The following is an 18,361-nucleotide window of genomic DNA, read 5'->3' as shown; positions in this document are numbered from 1 at the left end:
GTGGAGGAAGTGAGCCTCCCTGTCTCCTGGAACTGAATAGGGCTGGGAGGATGAGAACTGCTGGCAACCTGTCTTTCCCAGGGAGATGCTGTAGCCCTGGACTGGGGGCTGGTGGGGAGCAGCAAGTTGTAGTTCAAATGCCACAGAAACTCACCGTTTTTACTGAAATTTAATATATTTTCTTTTTTAAAAAATTTATTTTTGGCTGAGTTGGGTCTTTGTTGCTGCATGTGGGCTTTCTCTAGTTGCAGCGAGCAGGGGCTACTCTTTGTTGTGGTGGACGGGCTTCTCATTGCGGTGGCTTCTCTTGTAGAGCATGGGCTCTAGGCGTGTGGGCTTCAGTATTTGTGGCACACAGGCTCTAGAGCGTAGGCTCCGTAGTTGTGGCGAACAGGCTTAGTTGCTCTGTGGCATGTGGGATCTTCCCGGACCAGGGATCGAACCCATGTCCCCTGCATTGGCAGGCGGATTCTCAACCACTGTGCCACCAGGGAAGACCAATATATTTTCTTGAATAAATATTTCTTCATTTGCTCGACAGCTGTAGACATTTTTTTAAATAACTTTCACCAATTATGGTTGTTTCACTGGGAAATGGGACTTCACAGCTCCCCATACTGCTTTTCCAAAAGTCATCACTCAATTCTATTAACGTTATTTATATACCAATTCTTTGTTTAAAGTAGCCAATCAAGTAAAGAAACAAGGCTATTCTTGAGAGTTCTAAATTTTATTCTCACCACAAATTATAGGACATTTAAAAACACTTATCTATTTCAAGATATGCAGGAAAACAACTAAAGAAATGGCAGTTATAATTCTATTATTTTCCAGCATAAATTTCAAAGTTACTCTGCTTCTGCTTAAAAAGCAGTCACATATCAGAACTGGGAAAACAACAACAAAAAGACAAAAATAGCTTATAATATATTTAGCCATAATTTTGTGATTGGCATATTTCAAGGGAAAATGTCAGATTCTTTTATTCTAGCTTAAGTAAAAAAACTGCTAAGTAGTGAAAGATTGTAGTAAAAATACAAAATAAAGAGTGGGGGCTTCCCTGGTGGCGCAGTGGTTACGAATCCGCCTGCCAATGCAGGGGACACGGGTTTGAGCCCTGGCCCAGGAAGATCCTATATGCTGCAGAGCAACTAAGCCCGTGCGCCACAACTACTGAGCCTGCGCTCCAGAGCCCATGAGCCACAACTACTGAGCCTGCATGCTGCAACTACTGAAGCCCACACGCGTAGAGCCCGTGCTCTGCAACAAGAGAAGCCACTGCAATGAGAAGCCCGCGCACCACAACGAAGAGTAGCCAATGCAGTCAAAAAAAACAAAAAAACAAAAAAAAAACCCAGAGTGAACGTTTCCCTTCTTCTTCTGAGAAGGTACTGTTAACAGCTTGGGACATACACGGTTTTAGACCTTTTTCTATTCATACATTAAAAACACAAATATTTTTGGTTTCATTTTTCTACAAAAAAGAGAAAAGATCACATACTGTTCTGCAACTTGCCTTTTTTTTCACTTAATATATAACGAAAATCCATCCTTTCGGGAACCTATATACAAATGACTCATTCTTTTTCTTGGTTGCCAACATCTCATAGTGTGGATTTATCACAATTCTCTTGTTAGGTATTTGCGTAAGTTTTTCATTATTATAAATAATCTTACAGTATGCATCACTGTACCAACAGCTTTGTACACTGTATACCTCTAGAACAGAGCATTTTAATGTTTCTTCCATGAACTGCCTATTGATACCATTTACTCACTTACCTACTGGGTTGTCTGTGGTTTCTTACAGACTCATAAGGCTTCTGAATACTGGATAACCCTTTAAACCCCTTATAAAAATACGTTCTAAATACAAAAACTAAAAGTAAGGCAAGAGGATTCCCTGGTGGCACAGTGGTTGGGAGTCTGCCTGCCAACACAGGGGACACGGGGTCGAGCCCTGGTTTGGGAGGATCCCACAGGCCGCAGAGTGACTGGGCCCATGCACCACAACTACTGAGCCTGCGCTCTGGAGCCTGCGAACCACAGCTGCTAAGGCCCGCGTGCCTGGAGCCTGTGCTCCACAACGGGGGAGGCCGTCATAGTGAGAGGCCCGTGTGCCACGGTGAGGAGTGGCCGCCGCTTGCCGTAACTAGGGAGAAGCCCGTGTGCAGCGGTGAAGACTCAATGCAGCCAAAAATAAATAAATAAATAAAATTTATAAAAAATAAAAATAAAGCCAGAATCTTTGAGACTAGTACCCATATAATTGAAATTATGATCTATACCAACACATCCACTATAGAGAATTTACTCTCCAAGTACCTAACCAAATTAGTATTTGACAGATAAACTATAAGAATCACAAAAAAACCCCTGATAAATGGGTGAGTACAACAGCAAAAAAAATTTGAACTAAAATGGAAAAAATCTTGAGGAGATACTAAAAATGAATGAAAGATTTAAAAATAAAGCAAAATTATTTCTGTCATCTCCTTAATTCTATTTTTTCCCCCCAGTAGTCCATTTTTCTTTATTGCTACAGTATTCTACTGTGTGGATGGACTGTACCATAATTTGCTTATGCATTCACCTGTGGATGGATATTTGGGTTGTTTCCAGTTTTATGTCTTTAATTCTATTTTACTTACTAAAATTCCTCCATGAGACATACAGAGGTTCTCCTGGTTCCTGATGAAGGTTGATATTATCCCATAACAGCTGAATATACACGAGTTTGCTATCCTGGGACAGAGATGACAGGGGAAGCTAAAAAAGATCAGTAGAAAGTATTAGTACCCCAAGCATAATAATAATTACCAGTGGCCCTAGCAAAGCTTGATTGTATAAAACAGATGAGTTTTTTCAAAATTCTGGACCTAAAATTCCAAGAAGATTTTAAAAATTTTATTTATATCTGATTACAAATGTTCTTATTATTTTCTGAGGTGCATGTTTCTCATTCTGACTTTCAAGGACTGAATGACAACTTGGTAACTGGCACAGCAGCCACAAGGAAGATTAACCTCCATCAAAACAAATTTTAAGGTAAGAGAAAGTGCAATGGTTTCTACTATCTTGTTGTACTGACTACTACTTAAAATAAATGAGTCAAAATAGAATTTATACTACTCTAAAAGTTTGTTGTGCCCCTGATGTATGTTTGGGGTTGGGGGTATCTCTCAATATTCAGTATCATAAAATGAAGGAGTTCTAGGAGCTCACTGTCTCCCGGGGAGTCAGGGATGCCAGCTCAAGCAAAGCAGGAGTTTCAGAGTCAGAGAGCCAGACTGTGGTCTTGGCCCCCCTCCACTTACGAGGTATGTGACCTAGCAAAAATAACTTCCATAATTTTTAGTTGTATCATCTGAAAAATGTGGCTAATATGAGTCCTTTAAAATAAAGTTGTGAGAATTTCTGCTGGGAATATTATATTTCAGAATAAAAACTACCTTTTCTAGCTAGCCTTGCAACTAGAAATGACCATGTAACTAAGTTTAGGACAAACAGATACATATGAAAAGATTATGTGCAGCTCTAGAAACTGTCCCTAGAGAAAGAAGACATACTCTTCTCCATCCATTTTTCTTCTAACTGCTGGCTGGAATGTGATGTGACAGCTTGTAAGTAGAGTCAGCTATCCTAGACCAGGTATAAAACTTGGAAATGGAGGTCACACTGCTGAGCAAAAAGATAGAAGGCTCTCAAGTCTCTAACACTATACCATCCCTGGACCACCTATCTAAAATTTTAAGTGAGAGAGAAATAACCTATGACTTAAGCCACTATTGTGGTATACTTCCTGCTATCTGAAGTTAAGCCTCATCCTAAGCAACACCAATGTAGTGTAAGTATTGAAGTTGGTTCCCTACCTGTACACCTCCGTTACAATGTTCAGATGTGAGGATAAGTCCTGGTAAGTTACTAGGAAGGTCCAAACGTCTGAAATACCAAACGAGGTTCCAGAAAATGATTGGATGTTGATTGATGAAAGAGGACGTGTGAATCACCTGATCGCCTTCATTTTCTAGCAAAGATTCAAGTTCTTTACGAAGCACTAGAGGACTCAAGTAGGGCACAGAAACAGGGGGAGGATTGGGTCTTTTTCCTAAAGGATCCTTAAAAACACAGAAATACAAAAAGAAGTGAATATGATCTATTTTATTATGTTTCAGAGTATGTCTCAATGAGATTATACTTCTCTGTCCTTTCAAAGTCAGTTATTTCAGGGCCATTACTACATGTAGTAGAACACCCTAAAGAAAACATAAAAGAAGAACACCCTAAAGAAAACATAAAGATTAAGAAGTACTTAATCATAAATACCGTTAAGTTAAATGATTACAAACGAAAATTATTAATCAATATAATAGACCCTATTTTAAACATGAGATTTTCTCTATCACATTAACAGCAACGGCCTAGGTAGGTTTGACTTTTTCCTTTTCAATTTTTTATAAGAAATACTTGCATTTCTGATGTTTTACAATGATGATACCAAAAAATATGTGACTATCTTCCACTTAAAACTCTAAACAGATGATGCAATTTTTTGTGTTAATACTTTTTAAAAATAATGAATGAATGAATGAATGAATGAATTTTGGCTGTGTTGGGTCTTCGTTGCTGCACATGAACTTTCTCTAGTTCCGGCACGTGGGGGCTACTCTTCATTGTGGTGTGTGGGCTTCTCATTGCGGTGGCTTCTCTTGTTGTGGAGAATGGGCTCCAGGCACGCAGGCTTCAGTAGTTGTGGCACGTGGGCTCTAGAGCGCAGGCTCAGTAGTTGCGGCGCACGGGCTTAGTTGCTCCGTGACATGTGGGATCTTCTGGGACCAGGGATTGAACCCATGTCCCCTGCACTGGCAGGCAGATTCTTAATCACTGCGCCACCAGGGAAGTCCCTGTGTTGATCTTGACTCTTTTTAAAACTATATCTAACTTGTTTTTACATTTGATTGCAACAAAAACTAAAGAGCAACTTTATAAATCAAATGAAATAATGAATTAAAAAACCCCAACCTAGACTTTGTAAGTTGTGCATATCATAGTCAGAATAAAATGTTTATGACCAGTATTAATAAGTACCCATAGTGCCTAGATTGAGGTCTCCAAATACTGTTTTCCTGTAAAAAGAACCAGGTTTCTTAAAGAAATGGCTGATTCTAGGTCTGGAGAAGGAAATATATAACATGAGCAGGAAACATCGTGCAATATAAGAAAGCAAGGAAGCTTTAAAAAAAATTATAGAAAGGCTACCAGAGTTGTGTCAAAAGGATTAAGGCACCAACTTGTAGAGGCTTCTAGCTGACCAAAGAAGGAATAATATAAGCATCAATAAGGATAACAACAGCAATGGATATGAACATAAATGTTTAAACCAATGAGCTCATAATAATACCCTATCGCCCCGGATAATGGATCACCTTGGAGAATGCTAGGAACCCAACTTGTTACTTTGAAAATTGATAAATAAAAGGAAAAAAAAGTTAAATATTTATTTTGCCTTTCCATCATAAATTGCATCTTTGGAAAACCAGACAAAAGCCATGGGGTTAGTTTCTCTTTACAGATATATTTCATATAATAAAGAAGATGACAGAATTAGACTATCATCATTTTATAGCTCCAAATGGACAACTTGATCTAGGCATTGAGGCATTAACAGCTGCTAACATCACAAAGATAGTTCATGTCTCCTATTGGAGGGACATACCACTACTGATGAAGCACTCTTATAAAAATAAACAAATGAAAAAAAGAACAAAAAAACCCTGAATCTGATCAAGCTTCTAGCTGTAATTACCAATTTACAGGGTTGTAATCAACAAATAAATTGCAAGGGAATAAATTACAAGGGGAAAAAAAAGAGTCTACAGATTTAAAAAGACTAATAAAACCAGATTAACCAATTATGAAGCATGGACCTTATTTGATCCTGATTCCTCAAACTACAAAACACACAACTTGACATTTTTGAGACCACTAGAAATTTGAACAAACCTGCTGTATAGCACAGGGAACTCTACTTCACTTTGCTGTACAGTAGAAACTAACACAACATTGTAAAGCAACTATACTTCAATTAAAAAAAAAAAATTGAACAAAGATTGAATAACTTGATATTATTTGTTATTTTTCGGGTCTGATAAGGACATTGTATTTCTAAGAGTCCTTATCTTTTAGAGATAAATACTGAAATATTTACAAATGGAATATATGATGTTTGAAATCTGCTTCAAATGGATCTACGGAAGAACTGAATAAGGATATACATGAAAGAAAAATGGTCATAAGCTGAAAATTACTGAAGCTGGATGATGTGTCAAAGGGACTCATTACACTCTTGTTTATTTGTGTACATATTTGAAATTCTAAAGTTCTTAGTCTGCTTATGAAAAATTCTTATCACTTTTCATGTGATTAAAATAAACCTACTACAGAAGAATTACATGCTGTTTTAATAAATACTTACATGAACACACAGTATAATTATAATGCTGTTACATACCACAATTTCCTGCAGACTGTTTGGAAGACTAACTGTTGAAATGCCATGAAACGGTCTCTGGGAAAAGTCCATATTTTGCAAGGGACCTCCAACACTGTGACTTCTAGTCAAAGATACATTTCGTTTTGATAAACTATTAGGCACAGATGAAATTTTCATAGTTTGGACATCTCCACTGGCTTTCATTATTTCATCACTTAAAAAAATGAAGAAGAAATGCTGTGGTTAGATTGTGTGAAACAATCTAAATCTGTAGAGCTTGACTATTTTCTACAATGAATTTTGAATGTGCTGAATATATCTGAGAAGACTCAGTACTGCCTTATAAGAATTAAATTTTCTTCAGGTATTTTTGTAAAACTGGTCAGAAAAACAGGATGGAGTGGATGATCTGATGAAGGGTAGGAAGAGGATATATGGTATATAACAGGTATTATGGTATTATTTTAAAAAGATTAAGTGCCCATTCAGTTGCCTTGTTCAAAAATTATTTCATCTTTATTAAACAAAATCACTTATACATCACCTTACATGTATAATGCATGTAAGTACGTAAGTAATGTAGATTCATTGCCAAGTATTTAACCTCTACCAGGCCATGATCCACCTAAGGACAGAGGTCAGATTTTATTTACTTTTTAATTTTTAGTGTTTAGCATAATGCTTAGCATACAATAGGCTCTCAAAAAATGTTTGACTCAATATTTAAGAGTAAAAGGTATACTTCACTGTAAAGAGAGTATGTGTCTGGAAACTGACAATGACTACACTGAAGGGGAAAATACTTTTTACTGTTGAAAAATTCATTTTTGTAAAAGACCACTGTAAAACATTAAACACAGTATTAAAAATGATTTATCATCAGATCCATTCATTAGATATTTAAACAATATATGGTAGTAAACATTTAAGGTTAAATTCTTAAAATGCCAGAGCTTATGCCTATGTAAGCCAGGTTGTATTTAAAGATGGAATTTTTACTAGGGTACCCAGTTTTTAATGAAGATTTCTCTGAACCCCATGGTACCTTGATTCAACTGCAGAGCTTGTTTCTTCAGTTATGGTCTGGTTATGTTTTGGGAAATCCATAAAATTGATCAGGTCAGGTTCTGCTGAACTGGATATGGGTTTGTGCTCCAAAGGTTCACTTGCCAGTGTAATGCTTCCACTTTGTAAACTGTCACCAGAGGTACTTGGTTTCAGGAAAAAGCTAAATGTGGATCAGTCCAAAAAAAACCAAAAAAGTCTTTAAAAATCCCAGAATCCTCTAAATTTCATCATATTTAGAATCACTTTATGGTAAAATAGTTATTAATGGGTTATACAAATCCATAGAAATACTGCCTATTTCAAACACACACACACACAAAACTCACATTCCTGCTCTCATTCTCTCTTCCTCTCTTGTCCCAAACTTTTCAAATGAAAAGGTCTAGAGCAGGTCATTATAGTTCAATATTAGATGCCTTCAGTTTTTGAGAGACTCTAAAGAAAGCTATGAAGGAAGATGGAAAGCAAAATATTTCCTTAATTTTCTTAGTTAAAAAAAAGGAACAGCATTTTAACATGTATTAACATATGACTGTTTATAATACCCTTTCCCCCTTATGAATCTCCATTTTTGTCTCTAGTCATTTCCTCTCCACTCTTTTCATTCAGAATTTTATTTTCATCTTTCTCTCTCTTTCTCCTTCTGGGTGGGGATGGGGTGAGGGTTTCACCTTACAAGGGACATTAAGAGAGCTTTCTAAAGTGATAGTAATGTTCTGTATCTTGGTAAGGGTTTGTTTTGCACAAATCAAATTTACCTTAAATGAAAAAAACTGTGAATAAATACTGAACTCTAGTTAATTATATGAACGCTCAAGTCTTTGTGGGAAAAGTGATTTAAAGTCTTCATCTTCTTGTTCTTTTTTTTTTTTGGCCGCACCACAGGGCATGTGGGATTTTAGTTTCCCGGCCAGGGATTGAACCCGTACCCCCTGCAGTGGAAGCGTGGAGCTCTAATCACTGGACAGCCGGGAATTCCCCATCTACATCATATTTTAAATGAATAAAAATGTAAGATGGATTGGTGGATGGATGGAGGGATACATAAAGCAAGTAAAGTAAAACATTAATTGTAGAATGTAGGGGTATATATTTGGGTATTACTGTAAAAAAGAAGATCTTTAAACTTGGCTGTCAGTTGGAAATCTTCCATAATGACATCCTAGGGGGGAAAATCAATAATGCTCCTTTATATTCAATTAGAATATAAAATAAGGTACTTACCACAAAAGCTTAAGAAACACAATTAACAAAAAAAGTACAAAACTTATGGAGAGGGCTTCCCTGGTGGCACAGTGGTTAAGAATCCGCCTGCCAATGCAGGGGACATGGATTTGAGCCCTGGTCTGGGAAGATCCCACATGCTGTGGAGCAACTAAGCCCATGTGCCACAACTACTGAGCCTGCACTCTAGAGCCCGTGTGCCACAACTACTGAAGCCTGTGTGCCTAGAGCCCCTGCTCCACAACAAGAGAAGCCACCACAATGAGAAGCCCGCACACCGCAACGAAGAGTAGCCCCCGCTCGCCACAACTAGAGAAAGCCCGCGTGCAGCAACAACGACCCAATGCAGCCAAAAATAAATAAAACGAATAAATTTTTTAAAAAAATTTACAAAAAATACATATGGAGAATAATTTAAAACTCTATTAAAAGAATATCTAAAAAATGGAGATATATACCATGCTCATAGATAGCAGAATAATACTGAAGATGTCCATTTCCCCCAAATAAATCTATAAATCTAATTCAATCCCATGAAAACTTCAGCTGGGTTTTTTTTCTTAAGGAACTCAAAGTTACTCTAAAATTTTATATGCAAAAATAAGTAACTATAAGAAAAAATTTCAATGGGAGAACTTACCCTACCACCCAGACATCATAAATACAGAGTAATAAAAATAATACAGTACTGACAGAAAGAACAGAGAACCAGAATGAGGTATACATAGGAACTTGATATATGATAAAGGTGACGCTGTATATCAATGAAGGAAGGATGTAAAACTGGCTCATTATATGGAGAAAAATAAAGCTGGATCTCTACAATAATACACAAAGGTGGACTTTAAATGGATTTAAAACCTAAATATCACAAGTAAAATATAAAGCTAACAGAAGAACGTTCAGGAAAAAAATTTCATGTACTACAGATGGGAAATAACTTTTAAAACAAGACTCCCAATGCACAAATCATAAGGTGGAAAATTAATGGATAACATCAGAATTAATAATTTCTCTTCGGAGAATTAATATAAAGAATATTCAAGACGGGAATTCCCTGCTGGCCCAGTGGTTAGGACTCTTGCACTCTCACTGCCGAGGGCCCAATCCCTGTTTGGGGAACTAAGATCCCACAAGCTGTGATGCATGGCCAAAAAGAAAATAAAATAAGAAAGACAAGAATGAACAAAGCCCCAAGTCAATAGAAGGAAAGAAATAATAAAGATCAGAGTGGGAATAAATGAAATAGAGACTAAAAAGACAAAAGAAAAGATCAGTGAAAGTAAGAGCTGGTTCTTTGAAAAGATAAACAAAACTGACAAATCTTTAGCTAGACTCACTAAAAAAAAGAGAGAAGGCTCTGATAAATAAAATCAGCAACAAAAGAAAAAAAATAACAATGGGTGCCACAGGAATACAAAGGATTATAAGAATATGAAAACAGCTATATGCCAACAAATTGGACAACCTAGAAGAAATGGACAAATTCTTGGAATCATACAACTTTCCAAGACTGAATCATGAAGAGAAAATCCAAATTGATTGATCACTACTACAGAGACTGAAGCAGTAATCGAAAAGCTTCTAAAAAACAAGACCAGGACCAGACAGCTTCATAGGTAAATTCTACCAAATATTTATAGATTTAATACCTGTCCTTTTCAAACTATACCAAAAAATACAAGACAAGGGAACACTTCCTAACTCATTTTATGGGACCAACATCACCCAGATACCAAAACCAGATAAAGACCACACGAAGTAAGAAACTATAGGCCAATATCTCCAATGTACATAGATGCAAAAATCCTCAACAAAATACTAACAAACCAAATCCAACAATACATTAAAAGCATCATATACCGTGATGAAGTGGGATTTGTCCCTGGGATGCAAGGATGGTTCAACATCTGCAAATCAAGCAATGTGATACATACGTTAAATGAAGGATAAAAATGATATGATCATCTCAGTAGGTGCAGAAAAAGCAGATGACAAGATTCAACACCCATTTATGATAAAAACTCTCCACAAAGTGGGTACAGAAGGAACATACCTCAACATAATAAAGGTCATATATGACAAGCCCACAGCTAACATCATACTCAAAGGTGAAGCTGAAACATTGTATATAAGTCCCAGCCACAGAAATTAGCCAAGAGAAATAAAAGGCAACCAAATTGGAGAGGAAGAAGTAAAACTCACTGTTTGCTGATGACATGATTTTATATAGAGAAAAGCCTAAAGAATCTACCAAAAAACTATTAGGAGTAATAAATGAATATAGTGAAGTTGCACAGTACAAACCCAACAAAAACCTGTTGCATTTCTATATACTAACAATGAGCTAGGAGAAAGGGGAATTAAGAAAACAATCCCATTTACAATCACCACAAAAAGAATAAAATAAATGGAATAAATTTAAGCAAGGAGTTGAAAGACCTCTATACTGAAAACTATAAGACATTGTTGAAAGACACTGTAGACACAAATAAATGGAAAGATATTCTGTGCTCATGGATTGGAGGAATTAACATTGTTAAAATGTTTATATTTTTTAATTACCTAATTTTTAAAATATTACATAAAGCAATCTACAGATTCAGGGCAATACCTATCAAAATCCCAAGAACATTTTTCACATAAATGGAACAAAAAATTATTATATTTATTTGGAACCACAGAAGACCTTGAAGAGCCAAAGCAATCTTGAGAAAAAAGAACAACGCTAGAGATATCACACTCTCTGACTTCAAACTATATTACAAAGCCATAGTAATCAAAACAACCTGGTTTGGCAGAAAAAGAGATATAAAAATCAATGTAACAGGGACTTCCCTGCTGGCACAGTGGTTAAGAATCTGCCTGTCAATGCAGGGGACAAGGGTTTGAGCTCTGGTCTGGGAAGATCCCACATGCCACAGAACAACTAAGCCTGTGCGCCACAACTACTGAGCCTGTGCTCTAGACCCTGCAAGCCACAACTGCCATAACTATGGAGCCCCAGTGCTGCAACTACTGAAGCCCGCGCGGTTAGAACCTGTGCTCCACAACAAAAGAAGCCACTGCAATAAGAAGCCCTTGCACTGCATCAAAGAGTAGCCCCCGCTCACAGCAATTAGAGAAAGCCTGCGTGCAGCAATGAAGACCAAACACAGCCAAAAAAAAAAATCAATGGAACAGAACTGATAGCCCAGAAATGAACCCCGGCATACATGGACAATTAATTTACAACAAAGGAGCAAAGAACATTCAGTGGAGAAAGAATAGTGTCTTTAATAAATGGTGTTGGGAAAACTGGACAGCCACATGCAAAAATATGAAACTAGACCACTATCTCACACCACACACAAAAATCAACTCAAAATGGATTAAAGACTTCAAGACCACAAAAATCCTAAAAGAAAACATAAACAGTATAATCTTTAACATGAGTCTTAGCAATGTCTTTTTAAATATGTCTCCTCAGGCAAAGGCAACAAAGCAAAAATAAACAAATGGGATTGCATCAAACTAAAAAGCTTCTGCACAGCAAAGGAAACCATCAGCAAAACAAACCAACAACCTACTGAATGGGAGAAAATATTTGCAAATGATATATCTGATAAGGAGGTAATACTCAAATTATATAAAGACAATTCAATATCAAAAAAAACAAACAACCCAATTAAAAAATGGGCAGAGGAGCTGAACAGACATTTTTCCAAAGAAGACATCCAGATGGCTAACAGGCACATGAAAGATGCTGAACAAAAAACCACATTAACATCATCATCAAGAAATGCAAATCAAAACCAAAGTATGATATCACTTCATTTCTGTTAGAATGGGTGTTATCAAAAAGTCAAGAAATAACAAGTGTTGGTGAGGATGTGGAGAAAGGGGACCCTCATACACTGCTGGTGGGAAATGTAAACTGGTGCAGCCGCTATGGAAAACACTATGGAGATTCCTTGAAAAAATTAGGAATGAAACTACCACATGGTCCAGCCCAGTTCTGGGTATTTATCCTAAGAGTATGAAAACATTAATTCAAAAAGGTACATGCACGCCTATGTTCATTGCAGCATTATTTACAACAGCCAAGACATGGAAACAACCTAGATGCCCATCAACAGATGAATGGATAAAAAAGCTGTGGTATATATACACAATGGAATACTACTTAGCCATAAAAAAGATGAAAATTTGCCATTTGCAACAACATGGATGGACCTTGAGGGTATCATGCTAAGTGAAATACTTCAGATGAAGAAAGACAAATACCATGATTTCATTCATAGCTGGAATATAAAAAACAAAAACCCAAAATAAATGAACCCAACCAAAGAAAAACAAATATGAGAACAGAGTAGTACTTATCAGAGGGTGAAGGAGGGGTAGGGAGGACGGAATGGGTAAAGAGCATCAACTATATGGTGACAGATGGAAACTAAATTATTGATGTTGAGCACGCTGTAGTGTATATAGAAGTAGAAATAAAACGTACACATGAAACTTATAAAACATTATAAACCAATGTTACCTCATTAAAAAAATAAATCTTTAAAAAATTGACAATGGATATAAACAAGCAATTCATAGAAAATGCTGGGATAACTAATAAGCATATGAAGAGATATCCACTCACTAATATTCAAAGACATTCAAACAAAAATGAGATACTACTTTATATCATTAGAGCACAAAATCAGAAAAGTGATCATACCAAATGCTGGTAAGGATGTACAGAAATGAGAGTTTTGGGGCACTACAAGTAGGAGTGTAGCCATCTGGGAAGCAATCTTCCGGTGTTTATTGAAATCATGTATGGAAAAAACCCAACGATCTCACTCCTAAGACTATTATTCTGAAAGAAATTACTTCATAAGTCCAGAAGGGGACATATATTTTGCAGTGTACTGCAACAGTACAGTGATGTTTACAGTAACAGAGAACTGGAAGCAACTGAAATATCCAACACTATGACAGTGGATAAGTAAAATGAGGTATTAACTTCCTATAGGAGAAAAGGAATAAATTAGATATACATATAGCAACTCAGATTTTAAACTGAGTAATAAAAAGAAATAGAGATTTTCAGCATCATTCTAATCATGTACGTTAAAAATACATAATCATGCAAAACAACATTATTTATAAGGTTATATATTCAAGGATTTATCACACACAGCAGAGTCAATGTTTTTGTTGGGTAAAATAATAAGAGTGGGAATGGTGAGGGGAGGAAGATAGTCAAAGAAGGCCCTTGCACAAACCAATGATGACAGTGCATCAGGAATTAGAGTATGCTTTCACTCAGCTCCACACTGAAGCTAACAGGAAACACAGAGAGGAGACACCTCTGTGTTTGGAAATTTTTAAAAAGCGGATAAAGGTAGTTTGTTCCATAAAGCAAATAGAATATTAAGTATAAGTACTTTAAGTCAGCGTACAGTTACCAAACTCTCAATTACTTAATGACCGATCATAGATCAGCCTCTCCTTTCCAATGCGTAGAATTCGGTCATTTCACAGTACAGAGCACCAACATAAAGGGGCAACAAGTTAAGAGAAGAGTTAAAGCCCCTTCCACCTTTTTTTGGGGGGTGGGGCAGGGGCAGCTCCAGAACACATAATCAAGGTCATCGAGGCAGAAATATTAAAATAATGACTAACGTTAGAGTTTGGAATTATCTATAATAATTATATAATCTATGTAATAATTATATAATTTATAAAGTTTAGCTCCGAGAATTAACTACTACTGATAATCATTTGTTAAATAAAATGGAAAAGCAGTCTCCTACATTATTAGTATTTTCTACTCAAATACTGAAAGTGCAGGAGGGCGAGGAAAGGAACACCTGGAGCATACCATGACTATTTCACTTTTCCCCCAGGAGTCATGCCTCTTGGGGGACGCTTACCTCTTTAAGGGAGCTTTTACAATACTAACCTTGCAGAGCCTCTCAAGTCTTTAAATTCTATGTTGAGAAGAGGCAAGAAGTTGCTTTTACAGAAGGGACAGGTTGTATTCAAGTTTGAATCATCTGCCGTCCATCCAGCCATAATTTCTTCATCATAAACTAAAGCTCCACAAGCTCTGCACTGTGAACAACTTGACATCAAAACCTAAGAGCAGAAAAGTACACATACTTGAGAACGTCCACAGTGAAAATCAGTCTTAATAGGCCATCCTCTTGAGGCAAACACAGAATTGTATTTATTTTGTTGATCACACTTGGAATAACAGTTCAATTACTTTAGAGGTAAAACTACCAGTTTATTGCCTTGTTTACATAAGACATCAAGCAAATTCAACAAAATGACTTATTTTATTGTTTTGTCCAAAAAGGTACAGAATTCTGTTAAATGCCATTCTGAAATAAAAATATGTTTACAGCCACTTTATCATGGACAGAATATAGAACTTTTACCTCCATTGCACAATTCTGATAGATGCTGGACATGCTGGTGTTTTGAGAAGAACCATGATCCGACTTTTCAAAGTCCTGCCCTTTTATGCCTCTTGGAAATGGAAGTTCACCTAGAGAGAAGTAAACATCATAACACATTATGTATGAAAATGTCCTTATTCTTTGGAAATGCATACTTAGGGGGAAATAACATGAAGTCTGCAATTTATCTTCAAACGGTTTAGTATCAAAATGTACTTATGTATATACACAGAGGAAAGGTTAACAACAGTTAACTAAATCTAGGTAGAGAACATATGATTGTTCACTATATGATTCTTTCAACTTTTTAGGATATTTGATATTTTTCATAATAGAAAGTTGGAGAAAATGAATAAAATTACAATTTTAAAAAATAACACAGAACTAGGAAATTTCAGTGATATAGCACAGAAATTCTCCAACTCTAGTAAATATCTGATTCACCTGGAGAGCTGTCAAAAATATACATTCTTAAGGTCCCATCCCACAGATTAAGTCTCAAAAGTTTTAACCTAGGGCTTGGATACTTGTATATACTTTTAAACAAATTCCCCAAGTGATTCTGAGACACCCTGAAGTTTGAGAACTAATGATAGAATCCATAAATGTACATAACTAAAAATAAACTCAGTGGGTGACTACAGTACTTGTAGATCATATAAAATAACAGTGATAATATGGTGTGACTATATCAGATCCTCTCAACAAGTGGGGCTTACTGTGTGTGTGGTGCACGGAGGAAGAAGTATGGGCATAAATTAAAAATTAATTTTCTATAAATTAGAAGAAAGGACGATCCTTCCCCTTACCTGGTGAGTAATGCAGTTTACCTACATCTCCACTGCTGCTGCTACTGCCAAGGCTTGTGTTGCTCTGGGTAAGTTCACTAGGGACCAGCCCTGAGATACTCGTGTTAGGTGATATATTCTCTCCTAAAATGTGGTCTTCGAGGCCAGCTGGGAAGCTGTAATCTCTCTTTGTTTCCTCCTTTAATTGAAAAGAATAAAATCCCACATACATAAGTAATACCTTCCCCAATGAGAATATATTCACTCTACCCTTTTCAGAATTAAACTCATCTATAATTCTTAAATAAATCATCATCATCATATGTTTCAAAACCATGAACTCTTTCTGTTATTTGGAATTTCTCTTCCATACTCTAAGACATTCAAGCAATGACCTACGCTTTAAGATTATGCTGTGCTCCTAGTGTATATTAGGAGTGTGGGGTTTATTCCAATATTCAAAATTATAAAATGAAGGAACTCTAGACGCTCACTATGCCCAGTGTAATCAGAGACCCCAGTCCAAGTAGAGTAGGGGCTTCCAAGAGTCAGCCAGATTGTGGTCTTGGCCCCCCTTCACATATTAGGTATGTGACCTTGCAGAAATTACTTAACTTCCATAACTTTTAATTACATTATCTGAAAAATGTGGATAATATAAGTACATTAAAATAAGGTTGTGGTGAGAATTTTGGCTGGCAATATGATTATTCTGAATAACAACCATCATTATTAGAGGAATAAAACATGAACAGTTCTGAACACTGTAGTTCTTAACCACTGTAAGTGATTGTTGATGCTTTAGATAGAAAACATTTCAATAAGCAGTTTCCTTTTTAATTTTTGCTTTAAAGGAGAAAGACTTGTGTCTTCCTTGTTATAAAACCATATTAAATGATTTTTAAAAATTAAATAGATATGCAAAACAGGAAATAAAACACTTATAATATCAACATCCACAGAGTGCAGTAAAAATCTTGATGTATATCCTTCTAGTCAAAAATATGCATACATAATACGTTTTTACAAAATAGGATATTTTTAACCCATTCTTCTCATGTAGTTTATCATTAAATCTTCTACATTATTTAAATCCCTGCAACCTAATCTGATTTACTGATGTATTATTAAGATATTAGTAAATCCTCTACTGCTTAAACATTCAGAATCCTGTAAATTTTATGAGTTACACTGCTGAATTCACTTGAGCTATTTTTACACATATCCCTAAATATTTTCTTAAATTCTGGATAAAAGTTATGAATATTTTACAGACTTTTTATTCATTCCTTCACTTGAAAATATTTATTAGGTATATCCTATTTGCCTTTGCAGTCAATGGTACTAGGGCGATAGTAATGAAAAGAAAGATTAAGATCTGCAACCACCTGGAATTTACAGTCATATATTCCAAGTCCAAATTACTCTGTAGAAAGCTTTATATTTAACACTGCTAGATAAAATTTCAAAAGTGAAATGGCTCACACTGTTTTTTTTGTTTGTTTGTTTTAAATATAATTCCAGGTTAAGATGCTTTTGAAGTTAGCTTATTTTATCTTTCCTTAACTGACCTTCTAAGTTCTTTAAATACAAAATTTGCCCACTCCTATTTTCACAAGAAGATATTATGATTAATTCTCTTTATGATGATTTTTAAAAGGATTAGCAGTTTTTCAAAGGCTATATAACAAAAGACAAGAAGGGCGTTATATAATGATAAAGGGATCAATACAAAAAGAGGATCTTAAAGTCATTAACATATATGCACCCAATTCAGGAGCACCTAAATAAATAAAGCAAAGACACAAGGGGAGAAATTGACACTAATACAATAACAGTAAGAGACTTTAACACCCCACTGACATCAATGGACAGATCATCCAGACAGAAAATCAATAAGGCAACAGAGGTCCTAAAGGACACAATAGACGAGTTGGACTTAACTGATCTCTAAAGGACATTACATCCAAAACCAGCAGAATACACATTCTATTCTGTAGAATGCACATTTTTCAAGTGCACGTGGAACATTCACCAGAAAGACCACATACTAAGTCACAAACAAGCCTCAAAAAATCTAAGAGGATAGAAATTACACCACGCATCTTTTCTGACCACAACAGTATGAAACTAGAAATCAACTAGAGAAAGAAAAATGGGAAAAGAACAAACACATGGAGACTAAACAACATGCTACTAAAAAACCAGTGGGCCAATGCTAAAATCAAAGAAATCAGAAAACACCTTGGGACAAATGAAAAGTAAAACATATCTTTATAAAACCTATGGGATCCTGCAAAAGCAGTTCTAAGAGGGAAATTCACAGTAAGACAGGCCTTCTTTCAAGA

General features: G+C 35.9%; 1 protein-coding gene across 2 annotated transcripts in view; it reads right to left on the bottom strand.

Moving 5' to 3' along the window:
* Positions 1-18,361, bottom strand: part of DENND4C (DENN domain containing 4C) — a 125,514-nt gene that overhangs the window by 9,400 nt on the left and 97,753 nt on the right. For both annotated transcript variants that reach the window (XM_024747153.1, XM_024747154.1), the window contains 7 exons: positions 16,035-16,212; positions 15,205-15,314; positions 14,724-14,899; positions 7,539-7,721; positions 6,512-6,707; positions 3,873-4,118; positions 2,652-2,769 (listed from right to left, as the gene is read on the bottom strand). In XM_024747153.1, coding sequence (XP_024602921.1) covers positions 2,652-2,769; positions 3,873-4,118; positions 6,512-6,707; positions 7,539-7,721; positions 14,724-14,899; positions 15,205-15,314; positions 16,035-16,212 — 1,207 coding nt within the window. The remainder of the gene's footprint in view (positions 1-2,651; positions 2,770-3,872; positions 4,119-6,511; positions 6,708-7,538; positions 7,722-14,723; positions 14,900-15,204; positions 15,315-16,034; positions 16,213-18,361) is intronic.

This window comes from Neophocaena asiaeorientalis, unplaced genomic scaffold (genome assembly GCF_003031525.2).
Source record: "Neophocaena asiaeorientalis asiaeorientalis breed wild unplaced genomic scaffold, Neophocaena_asiaeorientalis_V1.1 scaffold260, whole genome shotgun sequence".
NCBI classification, from domain to species: Eukaryota; Metazoa; Chordata; class Mammalia; order Artiodactyla; family Phocoenidae; genus Neophocaena; species Neophocaena asiaeorientalis.
Note: the sequence above shows the minus strand (reverse complement) of the source record. Positions and strands in the feature narration are given on the sequence as shown.